Below are 24,316 nucleotides of genomic sequence, written 5' to 3'. Positions count from 1 at the left end.
GAACCATCCGAGCTCAGGCACCCGCCTTCTTTCTTCTCCCATTCTGTGGTCTAACGTCCCTTACAGTTTTTCATTCTGGGTTCTAACGGCCCTTGCCTGCTGCTGTGGTCCATGTTGCTCAGACTGTGTTCTAAGGTCTCTTCCAACTCTAGTGTTCTAAGGTTTCTTGTGGAGCAAACATTCTATGTTGTAAAGTACTTCCAGGGTTCTAGAGTCCCATCTAGCTCTCCCAGTTTATGTTCTTAGCTCGTCTATGTTCTAACATGCTGCCTTCAGAAGTCCCTTACATAACAGTCTGTGTTCTAAGACACCTTGTTCTCGTAGTATTTATTTAAGTGTACCTTCTAGTTGTGTTTTGTAAGGTCTTTTCTAGATCTCACTTTCTGTATTTTAATATGCTAAATTCAAAAATCTTTTGCCACTTTCTCTGAGCACCATGTCAGGAAGGAATGAGTTCCCTGTCACTGGAAGTCTTCAAGCAAAGGCTGGATGACCCCTCCTCTTGTATGTTATGGAGGGAGCTTTTTCACAAATCTGAGATTGGGTTCAGTGGCAGCTGAGGTCCCTTTTGTCTTAGATTCTGTGATTCTTTAAGAGCTTCTAAGGCACAATGTAGTTTTTAAAAAAAATATTCAACAATTTGGTGAATAAAAGGCTTTTTTGACTGTCTAAAACTATCTTAAGTTGCTGAATTTGGGGGATCTGCATAAAATGCAACTACTTATCTTTTTAAAATCATATGCAGATATTTACTTTTCTGAAGGCCTAAATATAATTTGCTAATTTTTTTTTTTTGCTTGCTTTGTCTTCATAAGGGGGGAAAAGAGAACCTGGAATTACCTACAGGAATCGTGTGCCTTTCATGGCATATGCGGCTGGAGTTTACTCAGTGACCCTCATTTTATTCATCACATGGCTGTTAATGAAGGCAGAAATAGGTAAGGATAGTGTGTCAAATAAACAGAGACTCCTTGGTCTAAATTATGATTTACCGATTAAATATGTTTCTCAGTAGAATTCATTTTTCTTGTTCCTTTGCATTCAATCTCTAGTTCTCTAACTTGATAAGTTTTTGTGTATCTCTGCCAGTGGTTGTGTGTGACAAGTCTCTTATTAATTCTGTTGTGCCACAGCCCTACTTTTTACTGAAGTGATAAAATGCCCAACAAGAGGGACCCACCTGAGATGAGGAATTCTTAAGGGCTGTACCTTGTAATAACTAAGTCACAGAATCTGAGTTGTTGGAGAGAACCGCAAGGGCCTTTCTCATAGCATACCTCACACCTTCCCAGGCAGCCCTTTTCATAAGTTTCATTCTGATCTCACCTCCCAACCTCTGCTTCTAGTTGGTTTTCTGGGGTGAAGCAGAACAAGGTTAATTCCTCTTTGTTATAAGCCTTCAAATGCGTGTCCATCAGGCAACCAAAGTAATAGTGGGCTGAGTTCTGAACTTGAGGTCAAATTCAAATCGGGTTCAGACACTTACAAGCTACATAACCCTGAGCCTGTCACTTGACTCTTTCAGCCTCAATGTTCATCTGTGAAATGGGGATAATAACAGCCCCTTCCTCACAGGGTTTTTGTGAGGATCCAGTGAGATAATTATATGTATTATATTTTATGTCTATCATATATGTATATGTAGTACATATTTATATATACATATGTGTATATATATATATATATGTAAATACATATTTTGCAAACCTTAAAGCCATATGAAATGTGATGATTAAAAAATTCCGAGAGACATAGTTTCTGGGTAATTTAATCATTTTATTAATAAGGCTAGAGCATTTATTAATAAAAGGTTGGTCATCTGGCAGCCTCTCTTAGACCAAAGATCTGTCATGATGGTGGGCTCACAGTTTATATGCCCTTGGAAGAGCAGGTGTTCCTGAAGGGTGGCAATTGACTCTGGTTAACAATTAATGAGAAAACGAATATTACAATGAGGGTCTTGGGATTACATGACTTGGATTACCCAAATCTTGGTCAAAGAGACATCAATTTCCATATCGCCCATCTGACAAAAGGAAGAATCAACACTTGCCAGACCTGTCTGCGCAAACACAATGAGGAGGAATACACCCATTAACCCAAAGTTAGAATTTCTTTTACCATCTGATTAGATCTTGGCCTGGGTAAATCTTTAAGAAAGAGTTTCTACTCTGGCTTCTGGATGAGGAAGCAGAAAAGGGGAAAAATCTAGGTCTTAATATAACCATTAAATAAAAGAGAGAAGTGCTCATTTCTCACAGCAATTGTGAGTTAATATTAAGGGCTTGATATATGCCAGGGATACAAAGAAAGGCAAACAATCCCTGCCTTCAAGAAGCTTACATTCTAAGCTAAGGGGAGATGATTGATACACAGATAACTGCATATGTCTTATCTCTAAATGGAAGGTAGTCTCATGGGGAGGAGTGGTAAAGATTGAGGGTAGGAATGAAGCTGGATCTTGGAGGAATCCAGAGAAGCTGGACTAGCTTGTCCTTCCTAGGGAGGTACAATCCTACACTGATGCCTCTTTATCTCAGTATAGATGGAACCCCAATTCTTGAAGGCTCTGACCTGTCCTCCCAAGGTGGAAAAACTGGACTCAAAGACAGACTGTACCTATTGTCAGAGGACCCAACTTTGGGGTCCAGAGTCTGGGGAGAAGTTACCGCTCTCTAGAGAGTTGGCCACCTGGGGATAATCATTTTCTTTTGCTATAGCACCTCCTGAAGACTGGCTACCAAAGTGAAGGGTGGGGCAGAAGGAGAAGTACTCTTGCCAACAAAATCACATTCTTACTGTGAATGAGGATAACTGAGTAAGCTGGTAGGCTTTCTAACCCATCAGGGCAGGCAGTGTAATGATTTAATAAATATAGAAATGAGAAATACTTTTTTTCCGCTCTCCTATCCACCCCCATATCCAATTTGTTGCCCTGGCCTGTTGATTTTTCTCTTTGTGGTGGCTCTTGCATTTGCCCCTTCTTTCTTCTGACTTTGCCACCCTCCTGGTGCAGACCCTTCACCTCATATCTTGACTGTTGCAAGAGCTACTAAAGGGGCTGCCTGCCTCAAGTCTCCTTGCCATGCCGCCCCCCCCCCCAAGTCCATCCTCCAACCACCAAAGTGCTTTTCCTAAAGCAGAAATCAGATCATGTCACCCCCCACCCCATTCAATAAATTCTAGTGGCTCCTTATTGCCTCCAGGAGCCAGTAGTCCTTTCCTACCTTTCCAGGCCTTTTATTCTTACTTCTGCCTCCCCCACATACACATACTCTGCAATACAGCAAAGTCAACCACCCCCAAATCTTTATTTTCAGTGGTTGTCCCTCATGCCCATACCACACATGTGGTATACATGCCCACTCCACTTAACATTTTCAGCATGCCGGGATCTGCATGCTGGCATAGACTTTGAAAACCTATACCAGTGAGATGCATACATTAGATGGTGCTGTGGATAGATTGTAGGGACTTGGTGTGAGTTCAATCCTGTCCCAGACACTTATTAGTGGTAGCACCCTGGGCAAGTCACTTAACCTCCATCTTCCTTGGTTCTCTCATCTAGAACATATGGAAAATAATAGCACCTGCCTCCCAAGGATCAAATGAGATAGTAAAAAGAAAAAAAAAGGCACTTAGCACAGTGTAGGCACATAGTAGGCACTATACAAATGCTTCTTCCCTTCCCTAATGGGCAGAGAGCTGGCCTTGGAGCCAAGAAGATCCAGGCTTAGATCCTGCCTCTTATACTATCAGGATATCCATGGGCAAGTTGTGGGATCATAGCTTCAGAGTTGGAAGAGTCTGGAGTGGTCTCCACTCCAATCTTCTTGGGTTAAATGACTTGCCCAAAGCTTCACGATACTAAGTGACAGAAGCAGGTTTAGAACTCAGGTCTTCTGACTCTTTGGGACAAGTACTTTTACCACTTGCTCTGCTGTTTCTCTCTCTTGATCTGTTTTCTTGCTTGGAAATGGGGATGATAATATCTATAGTCCTAGATCACAGAGTTGTTGGGGGGCTCAAATGAAATATTGTATAAAATAAATAATATTGTTTTAAATTAAAAGGGCTATAGAATGGGATTGTTACCATGTTTTTCCACTGAAGTCACTGTTTATTGTTATTGGTGTTTTCAAGGACTCTACTAATTTAACCTAATTCCCATTGCTTGTATACATTTTTCTTTGTGTCTCATGGAGAAACTGGCATAAACTGGGATTGATACCTCAAGGTGCTTCTAGGATTTCGCTGGAATGATGTCACCAGGATGTGTAAATTATCACATCTGCCATCTTTCAAAAAGCCAGCCCCTGGAAGTGTCCTTGAGCATCACCATGTGTTTTTTATTGCAGAAGTTTGCAAGAAGGGAGTCGTAACTGTGAGTCCCGCCCGCACAATTTTGTTGGGATCCACGGTCAATATTTCATGTTCTTTGAAACCCAAAGAAGGCTGCTCACGCACTTCCGATTTCCAAAAGTTAACCTTCTACCAAAATCACATTCGGATTAACTCTCTGAAGAGCCACTTGCTCAGCATTCAAGTCTCCAATCTCCCCCTTGGAACAACCGTGTTCGTGTGCAAGGTCTCGTGCAGCGGCCATATGGAGAGTCAAGTGTGCGGGGCTGACATCTCTGCTGGAGGTAGGAAGGCTTTTTTCGTCTTAATGCTTTCGTGGACTTTTGGCACTTCAATTGGGATAAACAAAGATCAAAATAGCAGATAACTGCAGGTTTTTTTTTTTTGTGCATCCCAATATTGGGAATGCTAGAATCTCAAGCCTGGCATTTACACAGATATATAGGAAAACATTCTTAGAGCCCAGGTTAAGAATCCCTTTCAAAAGAAAAGCCAATACATATAGGGGAGCATGACTAGGAGAGGAGCGGGGTGTCTTGGTCTTAGAAGTCACTGGGATGTGAGTGGAGTCAGGATAATTGACCTCTGGTCCTGAAGCCTTCGAGGTCTGATTGGTGCATTTCAGGGCTTTGTGTCCCTAGCATGGTTCTCAGAGCACATCAGGCACTTGGTAAATGCTCGTTGACTGGCTGGGACAAGTTGTCTCTCTGTAAAACAAGAGATGGCACAACATAACCTCTCCAGTCTATTCCATCTCTAAATCTACGAAAAGATGAGCCTCTCTGACTGCTCTGCCATGACTACCATTATATGCCTTTGCTGTTAGGTTTTCGGCCGCTTTGGAGGCAGGGCAGGAGGAGTAGAACCAGATTTTATGGGTGTCAGGAACTCTCAGAAGAAACGCCATCAACTGATGAGAATCAGTAGCTCCTCTGCGACTTCTGAGATAGTCGGGGTGGACTGAAAGCCCCTTCTCAGGTCACATGGCCAGCAGTATCAGAGGCAGGGCCTGGGCCCAGTTTGCCTGACTCTGAGGCTGTTTTCCTACCTATGAAGCCACGTTGCCTTCCTCTTCTCTAGAATCCCAACCTTCTTCCTGGTCCCTACTTTGCTACCCAAGAAGTCATTTGAATATTCCCAGCTGTTTGAGGTTGGCTGCCAGTGGCAAATTGATCAACAAGCATTTATTAAGTGCTTACTATTTCCCAGAAACTGTGCTAAGAACTGGGGATACAAAAATTAAATAAAATAAAAGGGCAAAAACTATCCCTGCCCTCAGAGCTTAAATTCTAATGGAGAAGATGAGATGTACAGAAATAGGGCCAAACAAGATACAGAGAGAGCAGTTGGAAAGTGACCTTGGAGGAGGGCGGCAACAGCCAAGGGAACTGGAAAAGACCATCTTCAGGAGATGAGGTTTGAGCCGTCTTCCTCTTTCCTCCTCCTCCTCTTTTTCTTCCTCTTTCCTCCTCCTCCTCTTTTTCTTCCTCTTTCCTCCTCCTCCTCTTTTTCTTCCTCTTTCCTCCTCCTCCTCTTTTTCTTCCTCTTTCCTCCTCCTCCTCTTTTTCTTCCTCTTTCCTCCTCCTCCTCTTTTTCTTCCTCTTTCCTCCTCCTCCTCCTCTTTTTCTTCCTCTTTCCTCCTCCTCCTCTTTTTCTTCCTCTTTCCTCCTCCTCCTCTTTTTCTTCCTCTTTCCTCCTCCTCTTCCTCTTTTTCTTTCTCCTCTTCTCTCTCCCTTGTTCTTAACTTTTTTTTTTTTTTTGGTGTGCCCAGGGTCACATAACTACTAAGTGTTGAAGGCTGGATTTGAACTTGGGTGCTTCTGACTCCAGGGCCAGCACTCTATCCACTGTACTATCTAGCTTCCCCTTTTCCTTTCTTTTAAAAAAATTAGTTGGTTTTTCCAACAAACATTTATTTTCTCTTCTTCCCCCTGTGAAAGGAAAAAAAGAGCAAACCCTTATAACAATTGTGCATAGTCAACCAAAACACATTTCCACATTGACTGTGTCCAAACACACATGGTGTATTCATCATTTTCTACCTCTCCATCAAGAAGCATGCCTCATTGTCAGAACTCTGATGTTGCTGGTCGTTGCCTGACCAGAGTCCTTAAGTCTTTCAAAAGTTATTCAGCTTTGCCAAGCTGCTGTTTCATGGTTCTGCTCTCTTCCCTTGCATCAGTTCATCCAAGTCTTCCAGGTTCCTCTGAAAGCATCCCCTTCATCATTTCTTGTGGCACAATAACGTTTCTGCACCATGATGTGTCCAGCCATTCCCTACCTGACGAGCATTCCCTCAGCTTTCAATTCTTTGCCACCACAAAATAAAAGCTATTTTTTGATCCGAGTCTTAAAGGAAGCCGGGGGTTCTTGCTCAATCCTTGTCTGTATCCACATAATCATCTCCAATTCTCCATTAGTGTTTTTTCATGATGAATTTAATGGGCTGGCTCACTGGTGCAAGTCATGGGCTCCTGCATGGAGGGGTAACCATAGAGACCAATGGGGTGTGTGTGTGTGTATGTATGTATGTGTATGTATGTGTGTTAGTGTTAGAAACACTCAAGAGAAGTTACAGGCTGATACTCTGAACTGAGACAGTTGTTCTAGGAAAAGTCAGAGTAATAGATGGCTGTTGAGTCTGTCTGTCTGTCTCTCTCTCTCTCCCCTCCCTCCCTCCCTCTCTTTCCCCCCCACTCCTTCTCTCTCTCCTTCTCTCTCTCTTTCTCTCTTCCCCCGCCCCCAGACCTGGGACCACCCTCCCTTCTCACTTCTAACTACTGAATTTCTTTAAGTCTCAAATCCCATCTTTTACAAGAAGCTTTTCCCAACCTCTCTTAATTCTAGTGCTTTTCCTCTGAATTATCTCCAAATCATCCTGTCTCTAGCATGCTGGCATGTATTTGTTTACATGTTGTTTCTCCCATTAGACTGTGGCCTCCTTGAGGGCAGGGACTGGTTTTTGCCTCTATTTGAAGCCCCAGTGCTTAGCATGGCACCTGCCACATAGGAGCACCTAGTAAAGGTTTGACTGACAGGGAGCTTAACTTCTCTTGATGTAATAATGCCATCCCCCTCCCTTGGTCAGGGAGCAAGTAAGCTTTTCTTTCTGAATGACTCCTGGCCATGATGTCATCAGTAAAGCGGAGTGTTCCACGGGCGTTCCAGGCCGCAGTAGGGTTCTGAGTGTTCTCACCACAAGTCTGAGTAACCCTGACACTTAGGCAGAGATCTTGGGGGCAGCCGTCTGCCAGTCCCTTCTCCCCTCCTTCCTGTGACTAGGTTGTTCCTCTGTTTGAATTGTAATAACCAGGTGACCTTTGCTCTTTCTGGGCTCAGAATTAGTGGCTGGTTGGCATTATCTCCGCTGTGGGAAACTCAAAATACATTAGGACCTTAGGTAACCACAGAAGAGCTTTTAAGAACCACAGAATTGTTTTAAGAACCATAGAATTTAGAGCTTTTCAAGATGATTTTATGTCTGGTGCCTCCTTTATTCAACGGTCTCTCTCCATTTGGAGGAAGGATCTTCCCACACAGCCTGACTGCCCTCTGGCATCGGCCTACACGTGGGCTCTATCTCTGCCCATCAGTTCTTTGCCTTCTTTTAAACCACGGACCCCTCTGGCTGCCTGGTGAAGTCTATGGTTCCTTTCTCAGAAAATTGTTTCTCAAGGTGCATGAGATAAAATACAGAGGATTACAAGGTTTGCCCATTATACTAAAATATAAAAAACAAATCCACAGACCCAAAGTTAAGAAAGTATTGAGTAGGTAACAAGGCTGTCCACGAGATGGCTTAGTCCAGGAGGCCCCTTCCTAGAGACAGAATGAAGAAGGAATGCTGCATCTGGGGCAGGAGATCTCAGAATCAGAGCTTGGGGCTTCTAAGAGCACATCTGCAGCTGGAGTGTAGCTTCATGCCTGTCAAACCTGTCACCACCATGAGGAAGAAAGCACCTGTAGAGGGTTAACAAGCATCTGGCTGCTTTCCTGGTTTTCTTAGGGTCAGGGTAGGGACCAAATAACTAAGTAATTTACACACATATGCCTCTACCTCCAACCATGCTCAGCTCGAGGGGTTTCCTATCTGTAAAATAAGCACATTGGACTTGGTGACCCCCGGGGTCCTTCCATCAAGATTCAGGGTCCCCTGACCACAGGTCACAGAGCAGACGTCGGTCCTCATTGCCTAAGGACGACTCCCTCACTCAATATCAAGTATGTGATGTGTCTGGCCTTTAGGCACTTAATAATTGCATGGTATTGAATATTAACTGGATAATATTGACAAGGGATTTGAAAGGATGAAATGAGGTGACAATTGGAAAGTTCTTAGCAGTGGCCGGCACTGTATAGCAAGCGCTATACGAATGTTAGTTGTTGTTATTAATCTACGTACACCACCCTTTCAGTAAGACTCAGATGTTGTACTTATTAACCTTCCATTTTTTGCCTCCTTTTTTCATAAAGTCACTCCAGAGCAGCCCCAAAACCTCTCCTGTAGTCAGCTCGGAGAGCTCGGGAACGTGGTCTGCACCTGGGATAAAGGAAGAGACACCCACCTGTACACCGTGCACACCCTTCGGTGAGTGATGCAGCCCCTACCAGAGCTCCCTTACACCAGGTCTCTTATACCCAGTAGATGGGGCTTTAGGGAGTCCCTAAGGAATGCTGCCTCACTTAAATCCAATTAAGACATTGCCCATGATGGTCACTGGTCCTCTTCAAAAACAAAGGACAAACAAACAAGGAATGATGGAAAGAACACTGATCCTGGAGTCCCAAGACCTGGGTTCAAATTTTGCCTTTGTTACTTACTGCCTGAGGGACCTCATCAAACTGCCTTTACCTCTTTGGATCTCAGTTTCTTCCAATGTAAAATGAGGAGGCTGAACTCAGTGGCTTCTGAGAGTGAGTTTTAGTTATCTATTAATACTCCTACAACAGCCGAGGTTCCACAATGATGTGGGACAGGGCTGGGGCTTGAACCTGGGGCTCCTGTCTTCCAGTGCTACATCCCCAGTGCTAAGCTGCCTGTGAACACAATGAAAAGTCACTTTCTTCTGTTCTTTTCCTGAAGACCCCTCCTCAGAAAAGTCTGTCCCCGATCCTCAGGCCAGGCACCCTTAACCCAACTCCTCCCAGATGGAAAGGGAGGCAGAGTTTGTTGTCTCTTTTTTTTGGTCTTGTTTTTAATCTAGTTTGTAGAATCCTAGATAGAGAGCTAGAAGGGAATCCCAAGACCACTGGGTTCAGCCTCCTCATTGTAGCAGCAGCAGAAGTGAGAGCTTGGCTCGTCTTTCCTCCTTCAGGAGGTTTCTAACACACTTAATGAAGCCACTTGGATCTGAAGCATTTCTCTCAAACTTTCAGAAGACCTTCCGGTTTTCTTTCCACTTCTGGATGCCTTCAAAGGGCCCTCCGTTCACTGCCTCAGCATCATGGAACTGGAGCCAAGTCTCTGGGTGGTCTCCACCACAGCAGGGGCAAAGGCTTTTCTCTGCTCCTGGCTGTAGAAGCACTTTCCCAGTACGGAGCCAGCCTAATCACTTTCTTCAGGTTCTGAATCCTCAGCTCTTCCAACCAATCTGCTTCCAATGGAAGCGCTGTTCCTCTCTTGGGTACTGACCCAGTCCCGAGTATAGCAAGGGCTTCTCGCTGCTCACAAGGAACTGAAGCAGCAGCAGTAGTAGGTCCCCCCACCCCAACCTGAATGCATTTGTTCATACCTTATTCACAGACAGATCTTACAGAATATACTAGGAAGGCAGAATTTATGATTTCAAAGAGAATCTCATATGTGCCTAAAAGGTCCAGAACCACAGGATATAAGGAATTCTCTAGGTAGAAGGCAGGAGAACTAAAACATGTATTTACACTCCACAGTAACAAGCCCACAAACCAGCATCCCCATTTTGATATTTTCGTCAAAAGCTTCCAGGCTCAATAAGTTCACCTTACAAGGGTAACCAGGAGGCCACGGAGAAGCGAGATGGTATAAGGCAAAATTGTATACATGCTTCCCCTCTACAGTAAGAAGATTACCCACTAGCCTCTAGTCAGCTCTGCTACCGGCAGCTCAGCTTCGGCTGTAGGCGTCTCTGGCTCCAACCGGAAAAGGAAAGGAGGATCTTCAAGCTGTCCTCTCCCCTCTTATAGAGTTTTTACATCATCAAGCGCAGCCTGAATGACCAGGGCCGATTGGTTCTTGACTTGGCCCCTCCCCCTAGCGTAGACCACGTTAACACACCTCCCCTCAGCCAGCCCCACGACTCATCACACAGGAAGCTCTCCGATCCCTGGCATGATCGCTGGGCCTCCTGCCCCGGAAGAGCAAGCCCCTGTGTCCAGGGAAGCTCAACGAGGCAAGCTGAGTCATTCAAAGAAAACAAAGTCCATTCTGGCTACACTCCACCCCTCACAATGTTCTAGGATGCACAATCCAATCATAATTCAAATTAAATTATGTATCCTAGAACATTGTGATCCAATTATGCAGGAAACTAAAACATATCATTCAGTGACATTCCCAAATATTGGTTTACGATTCAAATGTGATCCACCCCTAGATCCCAGCCAGATAATCTCTTCAATCAATCATCCCAAAATAATTATTAATAATTCAAATGTCCACCCCTAGATCTTCGTATCCATTACATAGGATCAATAATATAACAATAAAACAATATAGCAAGGATAACACAAAATAAGTACACAGAACACTATCATCATCCCCCCCCTCAAACAATTGGGGCTCAAAATCTTGGGGTAATGGATGAAGGTCTCATTTTCCATAGCTGCTTCTTGCTGAAATTGGATGTAGAGGTGTCCCTGCCCCAAAGAGTCCCATTCCAGAGTTCAGTTCTTTAGCGAGCTGGCAGGAATTCCAAGAATGCTACATGCTTAGGCAGTCACCGGAAACTGCAGGGCGCTTAAACCTGAAGGAGACAGGACTAGCGACAAGGTTAACTAAAACAGAGAACAAAAAGAGTAGGCAAGTATAGGCTATTATCCTTCAAATAAAATCATCTCCAGTTTAGTTGAAATTTCAGTTACGCAGAGATCCAATATCAGAGCCAAACTCAGATGGGAAATGCTTCTTTTTAAATGGAACACAATGAGGAAACTAAGCCAAGAAGATCCCACCCTAGATGGAGACCAGGATTGTCCTCCTAGCCTTTCCCCAGATGTACAAGGGAAACCAGGAGGATCCCATCCTAGATAGACTAGGATTGTCCTCCCAGCCTTTCCCCAGATGTACAAGGGAAACCAGGAGAATCCCATCCTAGATAGACTAGGATTGTCCTCCCAGCCTTTCCCCAGATGTAGAAGCTTTCATCTGTTAATCACACAAAGTCACCTTCCCTCTGAGTGGCTTGTGTCAATTACCAGCATCAGCCATACCTGTGGGGTCTGTGAGTCTAATATTATAGCCCTATTCATGGTAAAATATATGGTTCAGGGGCATGATTTGGTAATTATCTTCCCCTGAATAGACAACTGTTACAGTGTTGTTCTTCCCATGGGCTATGACTTCTGCATCCTTTGGAATATCGTCTGGCTTCCGTTTTACCCATACCTTAGCTCCCAACTTTATTCTATCAATGGAGCAAGCCCCTTTTGCCCCTCTAGTAGTTATTTTGGGAGGAGGGTCAGTTTTCACAAAGGGTATTTTTTTCACAGGGGATAATAATCACTTGAACTATCCTATCATTCCTACCAAATTGTGCAGGTTTTTCACCCAAATTTTGGAGTGTCACAACAATTTCTTTTTGATAATTCGAATCTATCACTCCAGCCAATACATGTACTCCTTGAGCTGCTAATCCTGGTTTAGCTAATATCCGTCCAAAATGATTCTTGGGGATTCTCATACATACTCCAGTAGGGGTTTTTCTTATCTCTTTCCTATTCAACCTAAAATTCTCTATACAATGTAAATCATATCCTGCCGAACCAGGTGTTCCTGGACATGGTAGGGGGACATCTTCCCTCACAGTCCAAAATTCAATATTTTGGATCTCACGTGTTTGCTGTTCTCTAATCTGCAAATTTGGGGTCATCATTTTCGCTAGAGGTGTACTCCCCCCTAAGGGCCTATTATTCAAATTACGTAAGGCAATAGACAAATTATCCTTCCAATGTCGATGTGAATTATTGGAGCTTAATTTTCTCAGCTGTTCTTTCAACAATCCATTCATTTCAATCAGCCCAGATGCTTGCGGGTAATATGGAATACGATATATCCATTCTATATTGTTCAACACACAATATCTTTTCACTTCTTTGCCCTTGAAATGTGACCCATTGTCACTTTGAATCTGCATTGAGGTTCCATAGTATAAACTTACAATATCTAGGGTTTTACAGGTGTTTTTCTGAGTTGCGTCCTTATAAGGACAAGCCACTAGTACACCTGAATAGGTGTCAACACACGTACATACATATTTACATCCTTTATCCTGGGGTAGTGGGCCAATATAATCTATCTGCCAAATTTGGGCTGGAACTTTTCCCTTGCTATTTCTCCAGTTACTATCCTAGGAAGAGTTCGTTCTTTTTCTAATTGACATATACAACACCCCTCTGTTATTTGTTTTAACAACGCATGAGAGATACTGATGCCTCGATCCTGTGCCCATCGGTGGGTGGCCTGGACCCCTAAATGGCCGGCAGTCTGGTGGACCCATCTTGCTAAGGCTGAGTCATCAGTTGGAGTTGGAGTAGGGACAATACATTCAGTGGCAATCTTTGCTAGTCGATCCGCGTGTGCATTGTACTCACGCTCTGGCGTGGTCAGGGTCGCGTGAGCATCAACATGAAAAACTGACAAATCCGTAACCAAAGACATGTCCCATGTATTTTCCCATAACTCTTTACCCCAAACTTGTTTGCCATGAATCTCCCAATTCTGATTCCTCCATGTAGGCATCCAAGTAGCTAATCCATTAGCTACCGCCCATGAATCAGTGAATATATGACACTGTCCTCCCTTCTCCATTCTGATGGCCTGATGTACTGCCATCAGTTCAGCATATTGGCTACTTCCCCCTATCCCAGAACTTTCCAGAGTTCGCCTAGTACAGGGGTTATAGGCTACTGCTTTCCAATGTCTCTTCTGTCCTACATATTTTGCTGTCCCATCAGTAAACCAAGCATGTTTCTTCTGTTCTACACTTAGTCCATCATACCCATTATTCCATTTCACTAAGGATGGCACCATCTGTTGCTTAGATTCAAGGGGTTTTTCGTTTCTCTCAGTGCCGATGTTCGCCACTGATTCATGTAAAGCAGAGACTCCACTTTTGCCTGCTCTGGACCTATTCTGAATATACCACTTCCATTTGATTATGCTTGCCTCTTGTGCACGTCCAATTCTGTGAGAAGCTGGGGTACTCATTACCCAAGTCATAATTGGAATTCCAGGCCTTAATATCACTTCATGACCCAGGGTTAGTTGCTCAGTTTCTACTAAAGCCCAATATGCAGCTAACAGCTGCTTCTCAAAAGGTGTATACTGCACTCCAGATGAGGGCAGTTTCCTTGACCAAAAGCCTAAAGGTACACTTTGGCTCTGTTGTTTTTGCCACAGACTCCAATTTGCATAGTCATCTTGTACAGTCACTTGTAACTCCACTGGCCCATTTTGCATAGGCCATAAGTCCAGAGCTAATTGTATAGCAGCCTTTGCTTCCTCAAAAGCTCTACTTTGTTCAAGGCCCCAATCGAATTCATATTTCTTTCTGGTGACTTTATACAAGGGTTTTAAAATCTGTCCCAAATGTGGGATGTGGTGTCTCCAATAACCAAATAGCCCTATGAACTTTTGGGCCTCTTTCTTATTAGTAGGGGTGGGAAAATCCTGAATTTTTTGTCGAGCTTGTGGGAGAATTTCTCGCAGTTCTCTATTCCACTGTATCCCCAAGAATTTTACAGTTTGAGCTGGCCCCTGAACCTTTGCGGGGTTGATTTCCCATCCTTTGCTTTTCATATGGTCAATTAATAACGCTAAACTCTCCTCCACTTCTTTTATATTCTTTCCCTGTATCATGATGTCATCTATGTAATGTGTAAGCTGTACACCAGGTAGCTTTAATTCATCCAAATGCTCAGCTACAATCCTGTGGCAGATAGTTGGGCTATGAATATATCCTTGTGGCAGGCGTGTAAATGTATACTGTCAGCCTTGCCAAGTAAAAGCAAACTGGTTCCATTGCTTGGGGTCTATTGGGATCGTAAAGAAGGCATTGGCCAAATCAATAACTGCATACCAAGTCCCTTCATGTTTTTGTATTCTCTCTATTAAAGTAACCGTGTCTGGAACAGCAGCATACAAGGGAGGAGTCACTTTGTTCAGCTGTCTATAATCTACTGTCATCCTCCATGTCCCATCTGACTTTCGGACTGGCCAGACAGGGTTGTTCCATTGAGTAGTTGTAGGGACTAACACTCCTGCCTCAACACATTCTCTTATAGTGTTGGCAATTTCATCTTGCCCACCTGGCACACGATATTGCCTCAAAGTAATTATTTAGAAGGTTCAGGCAAAGTGATTGGATCCATCTTGATTTTCCCCACTAAGACTGCATTAATGCCTATTTTCCTCACAGCAAATTGGTATTTCCCTTTAGGTAAATTTAAGGTCATACCCTTCAATAGGTCTATTCCAATGATGCATTCAGGAATAGGCACAATAACCACACTATATTCTTTCTTGGGCAACTGTCCAATTTTCATCATCAATTTAACTTGTCTGGCTGATATTTTAGTCCCTCCTAGTCCTGTGATGGTAATAGGAGTTCCATGGCTGAATTTGTCTGGATTCCCATAGATAAGGGTGGCCTCGGCCCCAGTGTCTATTAATGCCCTAGTTACTGTACTTGACCCATTTTTCCAATATATGGTCAACTTAATGTGAGGTCTGCAATCCAGCTTATGTATTTCCTTAATTTGGGCTGGGGCCTGGCCTGTTTCCTAGTATTCCCTAGCATGTGATTCACTTGGGTATGAAGGTTCAACATCTGTAGCATTTGCAGGAGCAGTTCTTATTTCCCTATCTCTCCTGTTATCGAGTCCTTTATCTCGGTACATCCTGTACAATTCATTGGTTGGAATGCCATCTATCATTTCAAAGCCTACCCCTGCTCTCAATAGAGCAGTGAACATTTCTTTTCTTGTCACTCCATTTTGGCACCAAGTTTGCTGGCTATTCACCCTTCTCTCTCGAGGAGATCTATCCCTTCCCCAGTCTCCTAAGTCATGTAACTGTAAAATCTTATTTATCACCTCTGTAAGATGGGTCCCTACTTCCCCAAGTAACAGATTCAAAATTAGTTGTTTATAAGCAGGGGGAGCTGTCCTAATTATTAAATTCCTGTGAGGGATTCCTATGGGATCATTGTAATATTTGTCTGCAGTTCCTGTCATAATAGCAGTTTTCATTACCTCCTCCTTTAGTCTCATGATACAATCTTTAAGTGAATACCAGGGTCTGTGCTCAGTGGGCCACATAGAATCATTAGTACATCTCTTATTGCATCCCGCAGCAGCTAATGCCAACAGAGTAGTCCTGCTAGCATCATCTCCTCGCTGATGATGTACCCTAAAAGCTTGCTGAACTAGAGGATCGTGGCTGATACCTATGAATCTCATACAGTCCCTCTTATCTACTAATATTCCACTGGCCCCTTGATCACTGAGCCTTACCATCCAAGATATTAATGGTTCTCCTACTCTTTGGCTGAATCTACTCAAAATATCTGTGACCTCTTGTGGTGAGAAATCTTCCTGATATTCCCTCGTAACTAAATTGCCACCTCGGGTTTCTGTCCTCCTCCTCTCTACGGGACAAACGCTTATCTGAGTATTTAACCATCTCCCATTCTCTGTGCGAGGGATGTCCTGAACCCTAGTAGCGTTTTCTGTCTCAGCCCCTAACATTGTCTCATTTTCCCCCCACTCGCTTCCCCTGCCACCATGGCAAGGACAAAGCAGGCAGTCAGGCTTGGTCTGGGCTGAGTTGGGATGCACTCTTGGCTTATTTGGCCTCCTGTTGCTCCTAGCCACATTAATAGAAACGTTCTCATCTGAGTCAGTGGGTTCTTGAGCAGCAATTTGTTCTCCTGCTATCTGAGATTCCCCTTCTTGCTGTGGGATAGGAGTGCCCCCATCTCTTTCACTTAATCTCAATCTTTCATATACTAGCCGGTAGGCTGATAACACTATCCAGCTTTGCCTAGATAGTGATGCCCCTGGCTGAATCCCAACCTCTTGTAAACACCTTTCCAAATCCTTAGGATCTCCTCTCTGTAGCCTTGGTTCCCAGTTTTCACAGGGTCCGGCTTTTTTAGCCAATTGCTTTGCTAAGGAGGAATAAAATGGATCCTCCCACCCTGGGATATTCATCTCTTCCTCTGAAGTTCTTCTGCTTCTGAATAGAGATCTTATATCTAGCGATCCCATCCACCTTGTTGCCAAATATATTAGGAAGGCAGAATTTATGATTTCAAAGAGAATCTCATATGTGCCTAAAAGGTCCAGAACCACAGGATATAAGGAATTCTCTAGGCAGAAGGCAGGAGAACTAAAGCATGTATTTACACTCCACAGTAACAAGCCCACAAACCAGCATCCCCATTTTGATATTTTCATCAAAAGCTTCCAGGCCCAATAAGTCCGCCTTACAAGGGTAACCAGGAGGCCACAGAGAAGCGAGATGGTATAAGGCAAAATTGTATACATGCTTCCCCTCTACGGTAAGAAGATTACCCACTAGCCTCTAGTCAGCTCTGCTACCGGCAGCTCAGCTTCGGCTGTAGGCGTCTCTGGCTCCAACCGGAAAAGGAAAGGAGGATCTTCAAGCTGTCCTCTCCCCTCTTATAGAGTTTTTGACATCATCAAGCGCGGCCTGAACGACCAGGGCCGATTGGTTCTTGACTTGGCCCCTCCCCCTAGCGTAGACCACGTTAACACACCTCCCCTCAGCCAGCCCCACGACTCATCACACAGGAAGCTCTCCGATCCCTGGCATGGTCAGTGGGCCTCCTGCCCCGGAAGAGCAAGCCCCCGAGTCCAGGGAAGCTCAACGAGGCAAGCTGAGTCATTCAAAGAAAACAAAGTCCATTCTGGCTACACAGAAGAACGTGAACATTTGTTCTTCTAATACACTTTTAATTGGCTCTTTTTATTTTTAAAAAACTCATTGTTTCAACAACAAATACTTACATGGCACTTTATAACCTTCTTCCCAAGAACCTTGTTAAGTAAGCAGATATACATTACTCCCATTTATCAAATAGGGAACGCAAGGCACAGAGAAGTTAAAATGACTTCTAAGTGGCAGAGGGAGGATTTGAATCCAGGTCTTCTAAGTCCGAGGCTTTGTCACACCACAGGTAAAGTGAATAAACATTGCTGAGGACTCTGTCCCTAGCTAGGATGAGAAGCCACAGACATTTTGTGGAATCCAGTCACCGGTTTAAACGTTTTCTCAAGTGAGAACAAATCTAAACTATAGGGATGTCAAAACCACTCCAGGGAAGATGGGGAGACCCACAGCCTGGTAGGTGAAGAGGATCCTTTTCGGGAGTTGAGAGTTCCCAAATTGTCATCAGATTTGGAAGCCTCTGAAAACTCTTGCACAAATTCAGAATAGGTTCTGGCAACAGAACGAGTCTGGAAGTTTCTCTGGAGCAGGGATGGCTGAGAAGATCCTTTGTTCAGAGTGGTCTCATCTAAGTCAATGATTCTGTCTTGCTCCCATGGCTGGTATTCAGCATCTTTTGCCCCAGGGAACCAATATGGCAGCACGACTTGAGAACTTTGCTTTTCATTTTGGATCCTGGGCCTTCCTTCTTGCTCGGAATGCTAGATGCATCACCACGACGCATTTTGACTTCTGTCTCTTGGCTCTTCCTTAGATGTCTCCCCTGCTTTGCTTTCTCTTGCTCTAAACAGTGCTGTCTTCCATCTGTACTCTGTGAATGTCTGCCTATTTGTCAAAATCTTTTGAATGTTCTTGTTCCGTTGAGTTCTCGACTCCTCTTCCAACTTAAGGAAAGTCTTTTTGGACCTTGGCTGCTGTGGTGGCGGCAGCAGCAATAGTAATCGCTGGCATTTATGTTTTGCTTTTCAAGGGTTTCAAAGCATTTTACAACCATCTATTTTGTTTGATCCTCACAGCTCTGGGGGGTAGGTGCTACTTTTTTAGCTTTCTTTTATTTTTTTTAACATTTGTATTTAAAGTTTTGAGCTCCAGGTTCTGTCTCTCCATCCCTTTTACCCCTCCCCCTTCCCTTAGAGGCAAGGAATCAGATACAGATTATACATGTGTAATTATGTAAAGCATTTCCGTATTAGTCATTTTGTACAGGTAGATAGACTCAGATAAAAGACAAAGAAGAAAGTGAAAAATAGCTGCTTCAGTCTGTCTTCAGTCAGTATCAGTTCTTTCTCTGGAGGTGGAGAGTGTGCTTCATCCTCAGTCCTTTGGGATCGTCTTGGGTCATTCTAGTGCTGAGCATAGCAAAGTCCTTCCCAAGGTCCCCCGCTCCTTGAACAGCATTGCCGTTACAGTGTATCATGTTCTCCTGGTTCTGTTCACTTCACTTTGCATCAGTTCATGTATATCTTTCCAGGCTTTCCTGAAATCATCCTCCTGGTCATTTCTTACATCACAATAAATAATATCCTATTACAACCATATACCACAGCTTGTTTCGCCATTCCCCAGGTGATGGGCATCCCCTTGATTTATAATTCTTAGCCACCCAAAGAGTGAATATTTTTGCACAAATAGGTCCTTTTCCCTTTTTGGATATCTTTGGGATATATACCTAAGATAGAAGCTGTTATTATTTTTCTCATTTTCATACATAAGTAAACTGAGGCAGAGGTGAAGTGACTTGCCCAAGATCCCACAGCTAGTAAGTGTCCGAGGCAGGACTTGAACTCAGATCTTCCTGATTCCATTTAACTGCCTCCAGACAAATCATTTCAGCTACCTCAGTCCATTCATTTGTAGATGAGGGAGTTGGCTTACATGGTCTCAGAGGTTCTTTTTGATCCCAAATTATCTTGTTGTCCCTTTAAGCCGAGTCTCAGTTTTCTCCTCTGTGAAACGGGGTAGGAAAACTGACCAATGCTTCGCAGGTTTATTTTGAGAAAAGTGACTTGAAAACTTAAGCTCTGGACTTTAACCCAGGAAGACACAGATCTAAATCCTGTCTCTGAGGCTTCCTAGCTGTAGGACACTGGACACGTCACTGAACCTCTGCCTCAATTTCCTCCTCTGTAAAAGGAGGAGGTAGCCTTTGAGGGCCCTTTCCACTCTAGACCTGTCATAGGACAAGTTAGATTCAAGGGCCTCAGTTTCCCCATTTGTAAAACAGGATTAGACGAGTTTGCCCCTGAAGTCTTTCTAGCTCTGGACCTGTAGGATCCTATGACCTTTAAGTGCCATGGAAATATAAATTGTAGTGGTAGTAGTATAAGTAGGAGTGGTAGGAATGGTACTGGTGGTAGTAGTGGTGGTGGTAGCAGTGGTAGTGGTGGTAGTAGTAGTAGCAGTATGGTGGCAGTAGTTGTAGTAGTAGTAGTGGTGGTAGTAGCAGCAGCAGTATGTTAGCAGTAGTAGTGGTGGTGGTAGTAGTAGTGATGGAAAACTGGAAGAGAATTCAGAGATCACCTCGTCCATCCCACCTTATTTTACAGATGAGGAGGCCGAGCCACACAGGATCACCCAGCTAGGAAGTGTCCTAGAAAGGATGAGAAACCACTTTTCCCAGCTCCTGCCTTGAGGTCCTGCCTCTTACAGGCACTAATATGTCTCTTCTTTGTAGGTTGATGGGGCCAAACAATCTAAATTTGGAGAAACAATGTGCTCCGTATCATGATGACTTGGATCTTGGACTAAGCCTGAGCTCAGCTTCTCCCGAAGCCAATTACACAGCCAAAGTTGTTGCTTCGAACAGCCTGGGGAATTCTTCTTCCCTCCCGTTGGTGTTCTCCTTTATGGACATAGGTGGGTGTCTTTTGTCCACCATCTTTGTGGTTCACTTAATGCTCCACACTTGCCGCTGGGAGTTCTCAGCTGTCTTCCCCTGTGGCTCCCAGATAAGGGCTCCAAGAGAATGAAGAAGCTTCTTGAGAGGCTAGGCTAGCTTTATGCTACTTTGTCCACCTTTGCACCATGCCTCATGCATAGCAGGAGCTTAATAAGGTAACTATTTCTTGGATTGCTTCGTCTGGGCTGTCTCCCTTGGACCCAGAAGGCTTCCTGACTCGTCTCTTGGAACCCCAGACTTTGTGCAACACTCCACTTGTGCAAAATGCTCATGGGAAGTCTTGATGACTCCCCAACTCCCTCACATTCTCTCCTCCTTCAAATGAACACATCTATACTTAACTGTGTGTTGTTTCCTCCCAGTAGTATGTCAGCTTCTTGAGGGCAAGTACAGTTTTGTCTTCACCTCTGTATGACCAGGGACTTAACAGATCAATTTGATTCAAGGAGCTTTTATTCAGCATCCACTTCGTACCAGACACTGGTCCAGGTGTCAGTGCTACAAAGACAGAACCAAACTAGTCTTTGCCCTCAAGGACTTTACGTTCTATTAAATGTTTGTTGGCCGACATTGATAAAATGCCTGGATCTTGGGGTATGAGAGGTGGTTGTTGTATTTGGCACCCGAGGATTTCAGGAAATCGTTCTATTTTCATGTGCTTGTATTCCTTGGTGACCCCCTGCCCATGCCATCCTTTACACCTTCCTTCTTTCTCCTCCTCTCCTTTCTATTTCTAGCCCTTCCCCCACCAAGGGTCCTGTGTTCGTTGTTCTATGGCACCATCCCCTCTTTCTTTCTCTTCCTCTTTTGTTTCTCCTGTGTTCTTTCCAGCCTGGCAGGTCATTTCCCCCATATGGTCTATATTCCATTGAACTAATGCCTTTAAATTTAAAAAAAAAAAGGCCAGACCAATGATTTCACCAGTATAGGGAACTTCCAGTGTGGAAATCCCTCTGCCTATGAACATTAGCTTTTTTTAAAAAATTGAGAGTCTTAGAGAATCTAAACAGAATTTCAATGACTTAACTAGGTTCAGACCTTCATTTTGTGTCTGAGGGAAGACTTGAACCCAGGCCTTTGACAATCCAAGTTCTTTATCTACTGAAGCATGAAATTGTGGATTAAATGAAATCACCACCAGGGCCGATGGTAGTCATTGTCTAATTGGTAAAAGTCAGGAGTGGGTTATGGAGCGTGGGGTGGGGAAATCATTTAGCAACTCACATCATCTTCTCTCTCACCACAAATGGTACTTCACCAAATGAAGTTAATTGTGCTCGTGGGAAATAAGTTCCATAGTGTTGGTTACACTTCAAATACCCCTGGTGGTGATCTCTAGAACTGCTGGCTAATTCCCTTTTCTATTTGTGTTACTAGTGAAGCCTCTTCCTCCGAGTGACATCAGAGTTAACTTTCCCAGTTTGTTGGCCAACTTCTGTACCTTGCAATGGCAGGACCAAGGGCTAGTGGTGTTGAATCGCCTCCAGTTCCGGCCGGTCCATGGGAGCACCTGGAAAACGGTAATCTTTCAAGAAGGGGATGGGAGAGGGGCCTCTCTTTTCCTTCAAGTATGTAATATTTGTGGTGGGAAAGAGGTTTCTTTATCAGATATTTTCAATATGACTACCTAATTCTTTGTCATTACTATTCATCTCTTTCTATCTGAAAATTAGGGGCCCTGAGATGATTTGACCTAAAGGATATGCATTTGAGTCATTCCTGAAAGTTCTGTGTGGTTCCGTCTCTTAGTAGATGGCGTAGACTTCGATCAATGATATTAACTGCTCTTTTGTTTTCATATCCCTAATGACTGAAATAATCAGTCACATAGAATAGTAATATTTACGTAGCTCTTTTAAGGTTTGCAAAGGGCTTTACAAATTTGATCTCATTTTATCTTTACAACAACCCTTGGAAAAGAGATGCTTTTATTATCCCCTTTTTACAGATGAAGAAACTGAGGCCCAGAAGCTTAAGGGACTTGCCTAGCTAGTAAGTGTAAGAGGTAGGATTTGAATTTGGGTCTTTCTAGTTCCAGACTCCAAGCCCCGCACTCTATCCACTCCTATATCAAAGGAGATAATATTTGTAAAGCATTTAACCCAGGGCCTGGCCCATGGTAGGCGCTTAATAAGTGCCTGTTGAATCAAAATGACTTACATTGCTTTCCCCAAGTTATTATTTTTTCCGAGGCTTCATCAGGGTGACCTAATTAATGGTTTATATCTCTGAAAACAAGTGAAATTTGTTGCTTCAGCCCAGACCTCAGATTTGTCTTTAAGCAAAGAGAATTGGCAATTCTGTTCAATTTATCAGGCCCTTATTAAGTACCTACTGTATCCCCAAGCACCATTCATGGCACACGGACGAAGGATGAAACAGTCCTTGTCCTTAAGAAGCTTATGTCCTCTCAGGGGGCATGGAGACATAGGATTTTCCTAAATATACCTTTGGTCGTGTCACTGCCCTACTCAAACTGCTGTGGTTCCCTACTACTACCCTTAGGGTCAAATACAGACTGTTGTTAGGCGGTGAAAGCCTTGTCCAACGTGGATCCACCCTACCCTTAGGCCATTATAACATATTACCTCTATCGTCTAGTTAACCAGACCTTCTTCCTTTCCTCATCCGTGGCTTTCTGTGCCTTGGCACCGGCTTGCCCCCTATGCCTAGAATGCATTCCTTCCACACCTCTCTTAGAATCCCCTGATCAGGAATCAGAGACCTATCGAGATGAATTATGACCTGCTGAAGGTCAGCCGACTAGCTAAGGGACAGCATTGGGATCTGAACCCGGATATTTCAAAAGCCTCCTTTGACCCTATCTTGCTGAAACAGTGAAGGGTCGTGATGTGTCATGGTTTGAAAGTATCTAAAGTCTGATCAATGAAGAGGGGAGGGAAGGAAAAGATACTGACACAGGAAAAAGGGCAAGAGAGAGTCAGGAGTGTCTGAACCAGATTGAAGGTGAGAAGAAAGACTCATGAGCAGGGGCTTGAAGCTGGCTTTGTTTCCACTTTTCTCATATTACTCCTCATCAGACCTACTCCACTTGAATCACACTGAACCACTGGTCTGCATTTAAATCATGGACCAGACTTTTTTCTGAGTCAATAGGTTTATTTCCATGATGCCCTATGCCTGGAAGGTCTCCTCCCAACATGCTACCTCCTCTGGGAGACTCTTCCCCAACCCCCTTAGTGGTGGTGGTGATGCCAATAATGTTTTTAAGGTTTGCAAAGGCCTTTGCAGTTATTGTTTCATTTGATCCTCAAAACAGCCCTGAGAGGCAGGGGTGTTATCTCCATTTCATAGATGAAGAAACTGAGGCAGAGAGAGGTTAAGTGGCTTGCCCAGGGTCACAGGTAAGTGTCTGAGGCTGTATTTGAATTCAGGTCTGGAGCTGTCCACTGCACTGACCTAGATGGGTGCCTTCGAGGTGTCCGCCCCACTTCTTGTGTATTCCACATAGCACTTTGTACCAATCATGTATTATATCATAGTTATTTATATATGTTGACATATCCCTCCACTAGGTCTTAACCTTGGTGCAGGCAGGTATAGTTGTCTAAACTCTATTTGTCTTCCAGGGTTTAATAGAGTGCTCTGCCCACCATGTAAAGTTTCTCAAGTAGGGAGCATTCCATTCTTTGTACTCATGCCCCTGGCACCTAATTCAGTGCCTGGTATGCAGTAGGAACTTAATAAATGCTCATCAATCGACAGATAGTTGGTACTTAACGAATGGTCATGCAAATGAAAATTCAAAGCAAAGTGGTCAGAAATCCAGATTGGCTGACGTTAAGATTTCTTCTCACAGAATCAGAAAAGGAAGGCAGCTTCAAAGACCATTGGGCTAACTTTATTTAACATTCCTTGTTCTCCTG

General features: G+C 43.8%; 1 protein-coding gene across 1 annotated transcript in view; it reads left to right on the top strand.

Moving 5' to 3' along the window:
• Positions 1 to 862: 862 nt before the first annotated feature.
• IL12RB2 (interleukin 12 receptor subunit beta 2) overlaps positions 863 to 24,316 on the top strand; it is a 75,098-nt gene continuing 51,644 nt past the window's right edge. Inside the window, exons 1-5 of the mRNA XM_036757806.1 lie at positions 863 to 938; positions 4,359 to 4,646; positions 8,836 to 8,950; positions 20,205 to 20,386; positions 21,807 to 21,949. Coding sequence (XP_036613701.1) covers positions 863 to 938; positions 4,359 to 4,646; positions 8,836 to 8,950; positions 20,205 to 20,386; positions 21,807 to 21,949 — 804 coding nt within the window. The remainder of the gene's footprint in view (positions 939 to 4,358; positions 4,647 to 8,835; positions 8,951 to 20,204; positions 20,387 to 21,806; positions 21,950 to 24,316) is intronic.

The sequence above is a fragment of the Trichosurus vulpecula genome, chromosome 4 (assembly GCF_011100635.1).
Source record: "Trichosurus vulpecula isolate mTriVul1 chromosome 4, mTriVul1.pri, whole genome shotgun sequence".
In the NCBI taxonomy this organism is placed as follows: Eukaryota; Metazoa; Chordata; class Mammalia; order Diprotodontia; family Phalangeridae; genus Trichosurus; species Trichosurus vulpecula.
The sequence above is the reverse complement of the archived record's forward strand: the minus strand, read 5'-3'. Positions and strand labels throughout refer to the sequence as shown.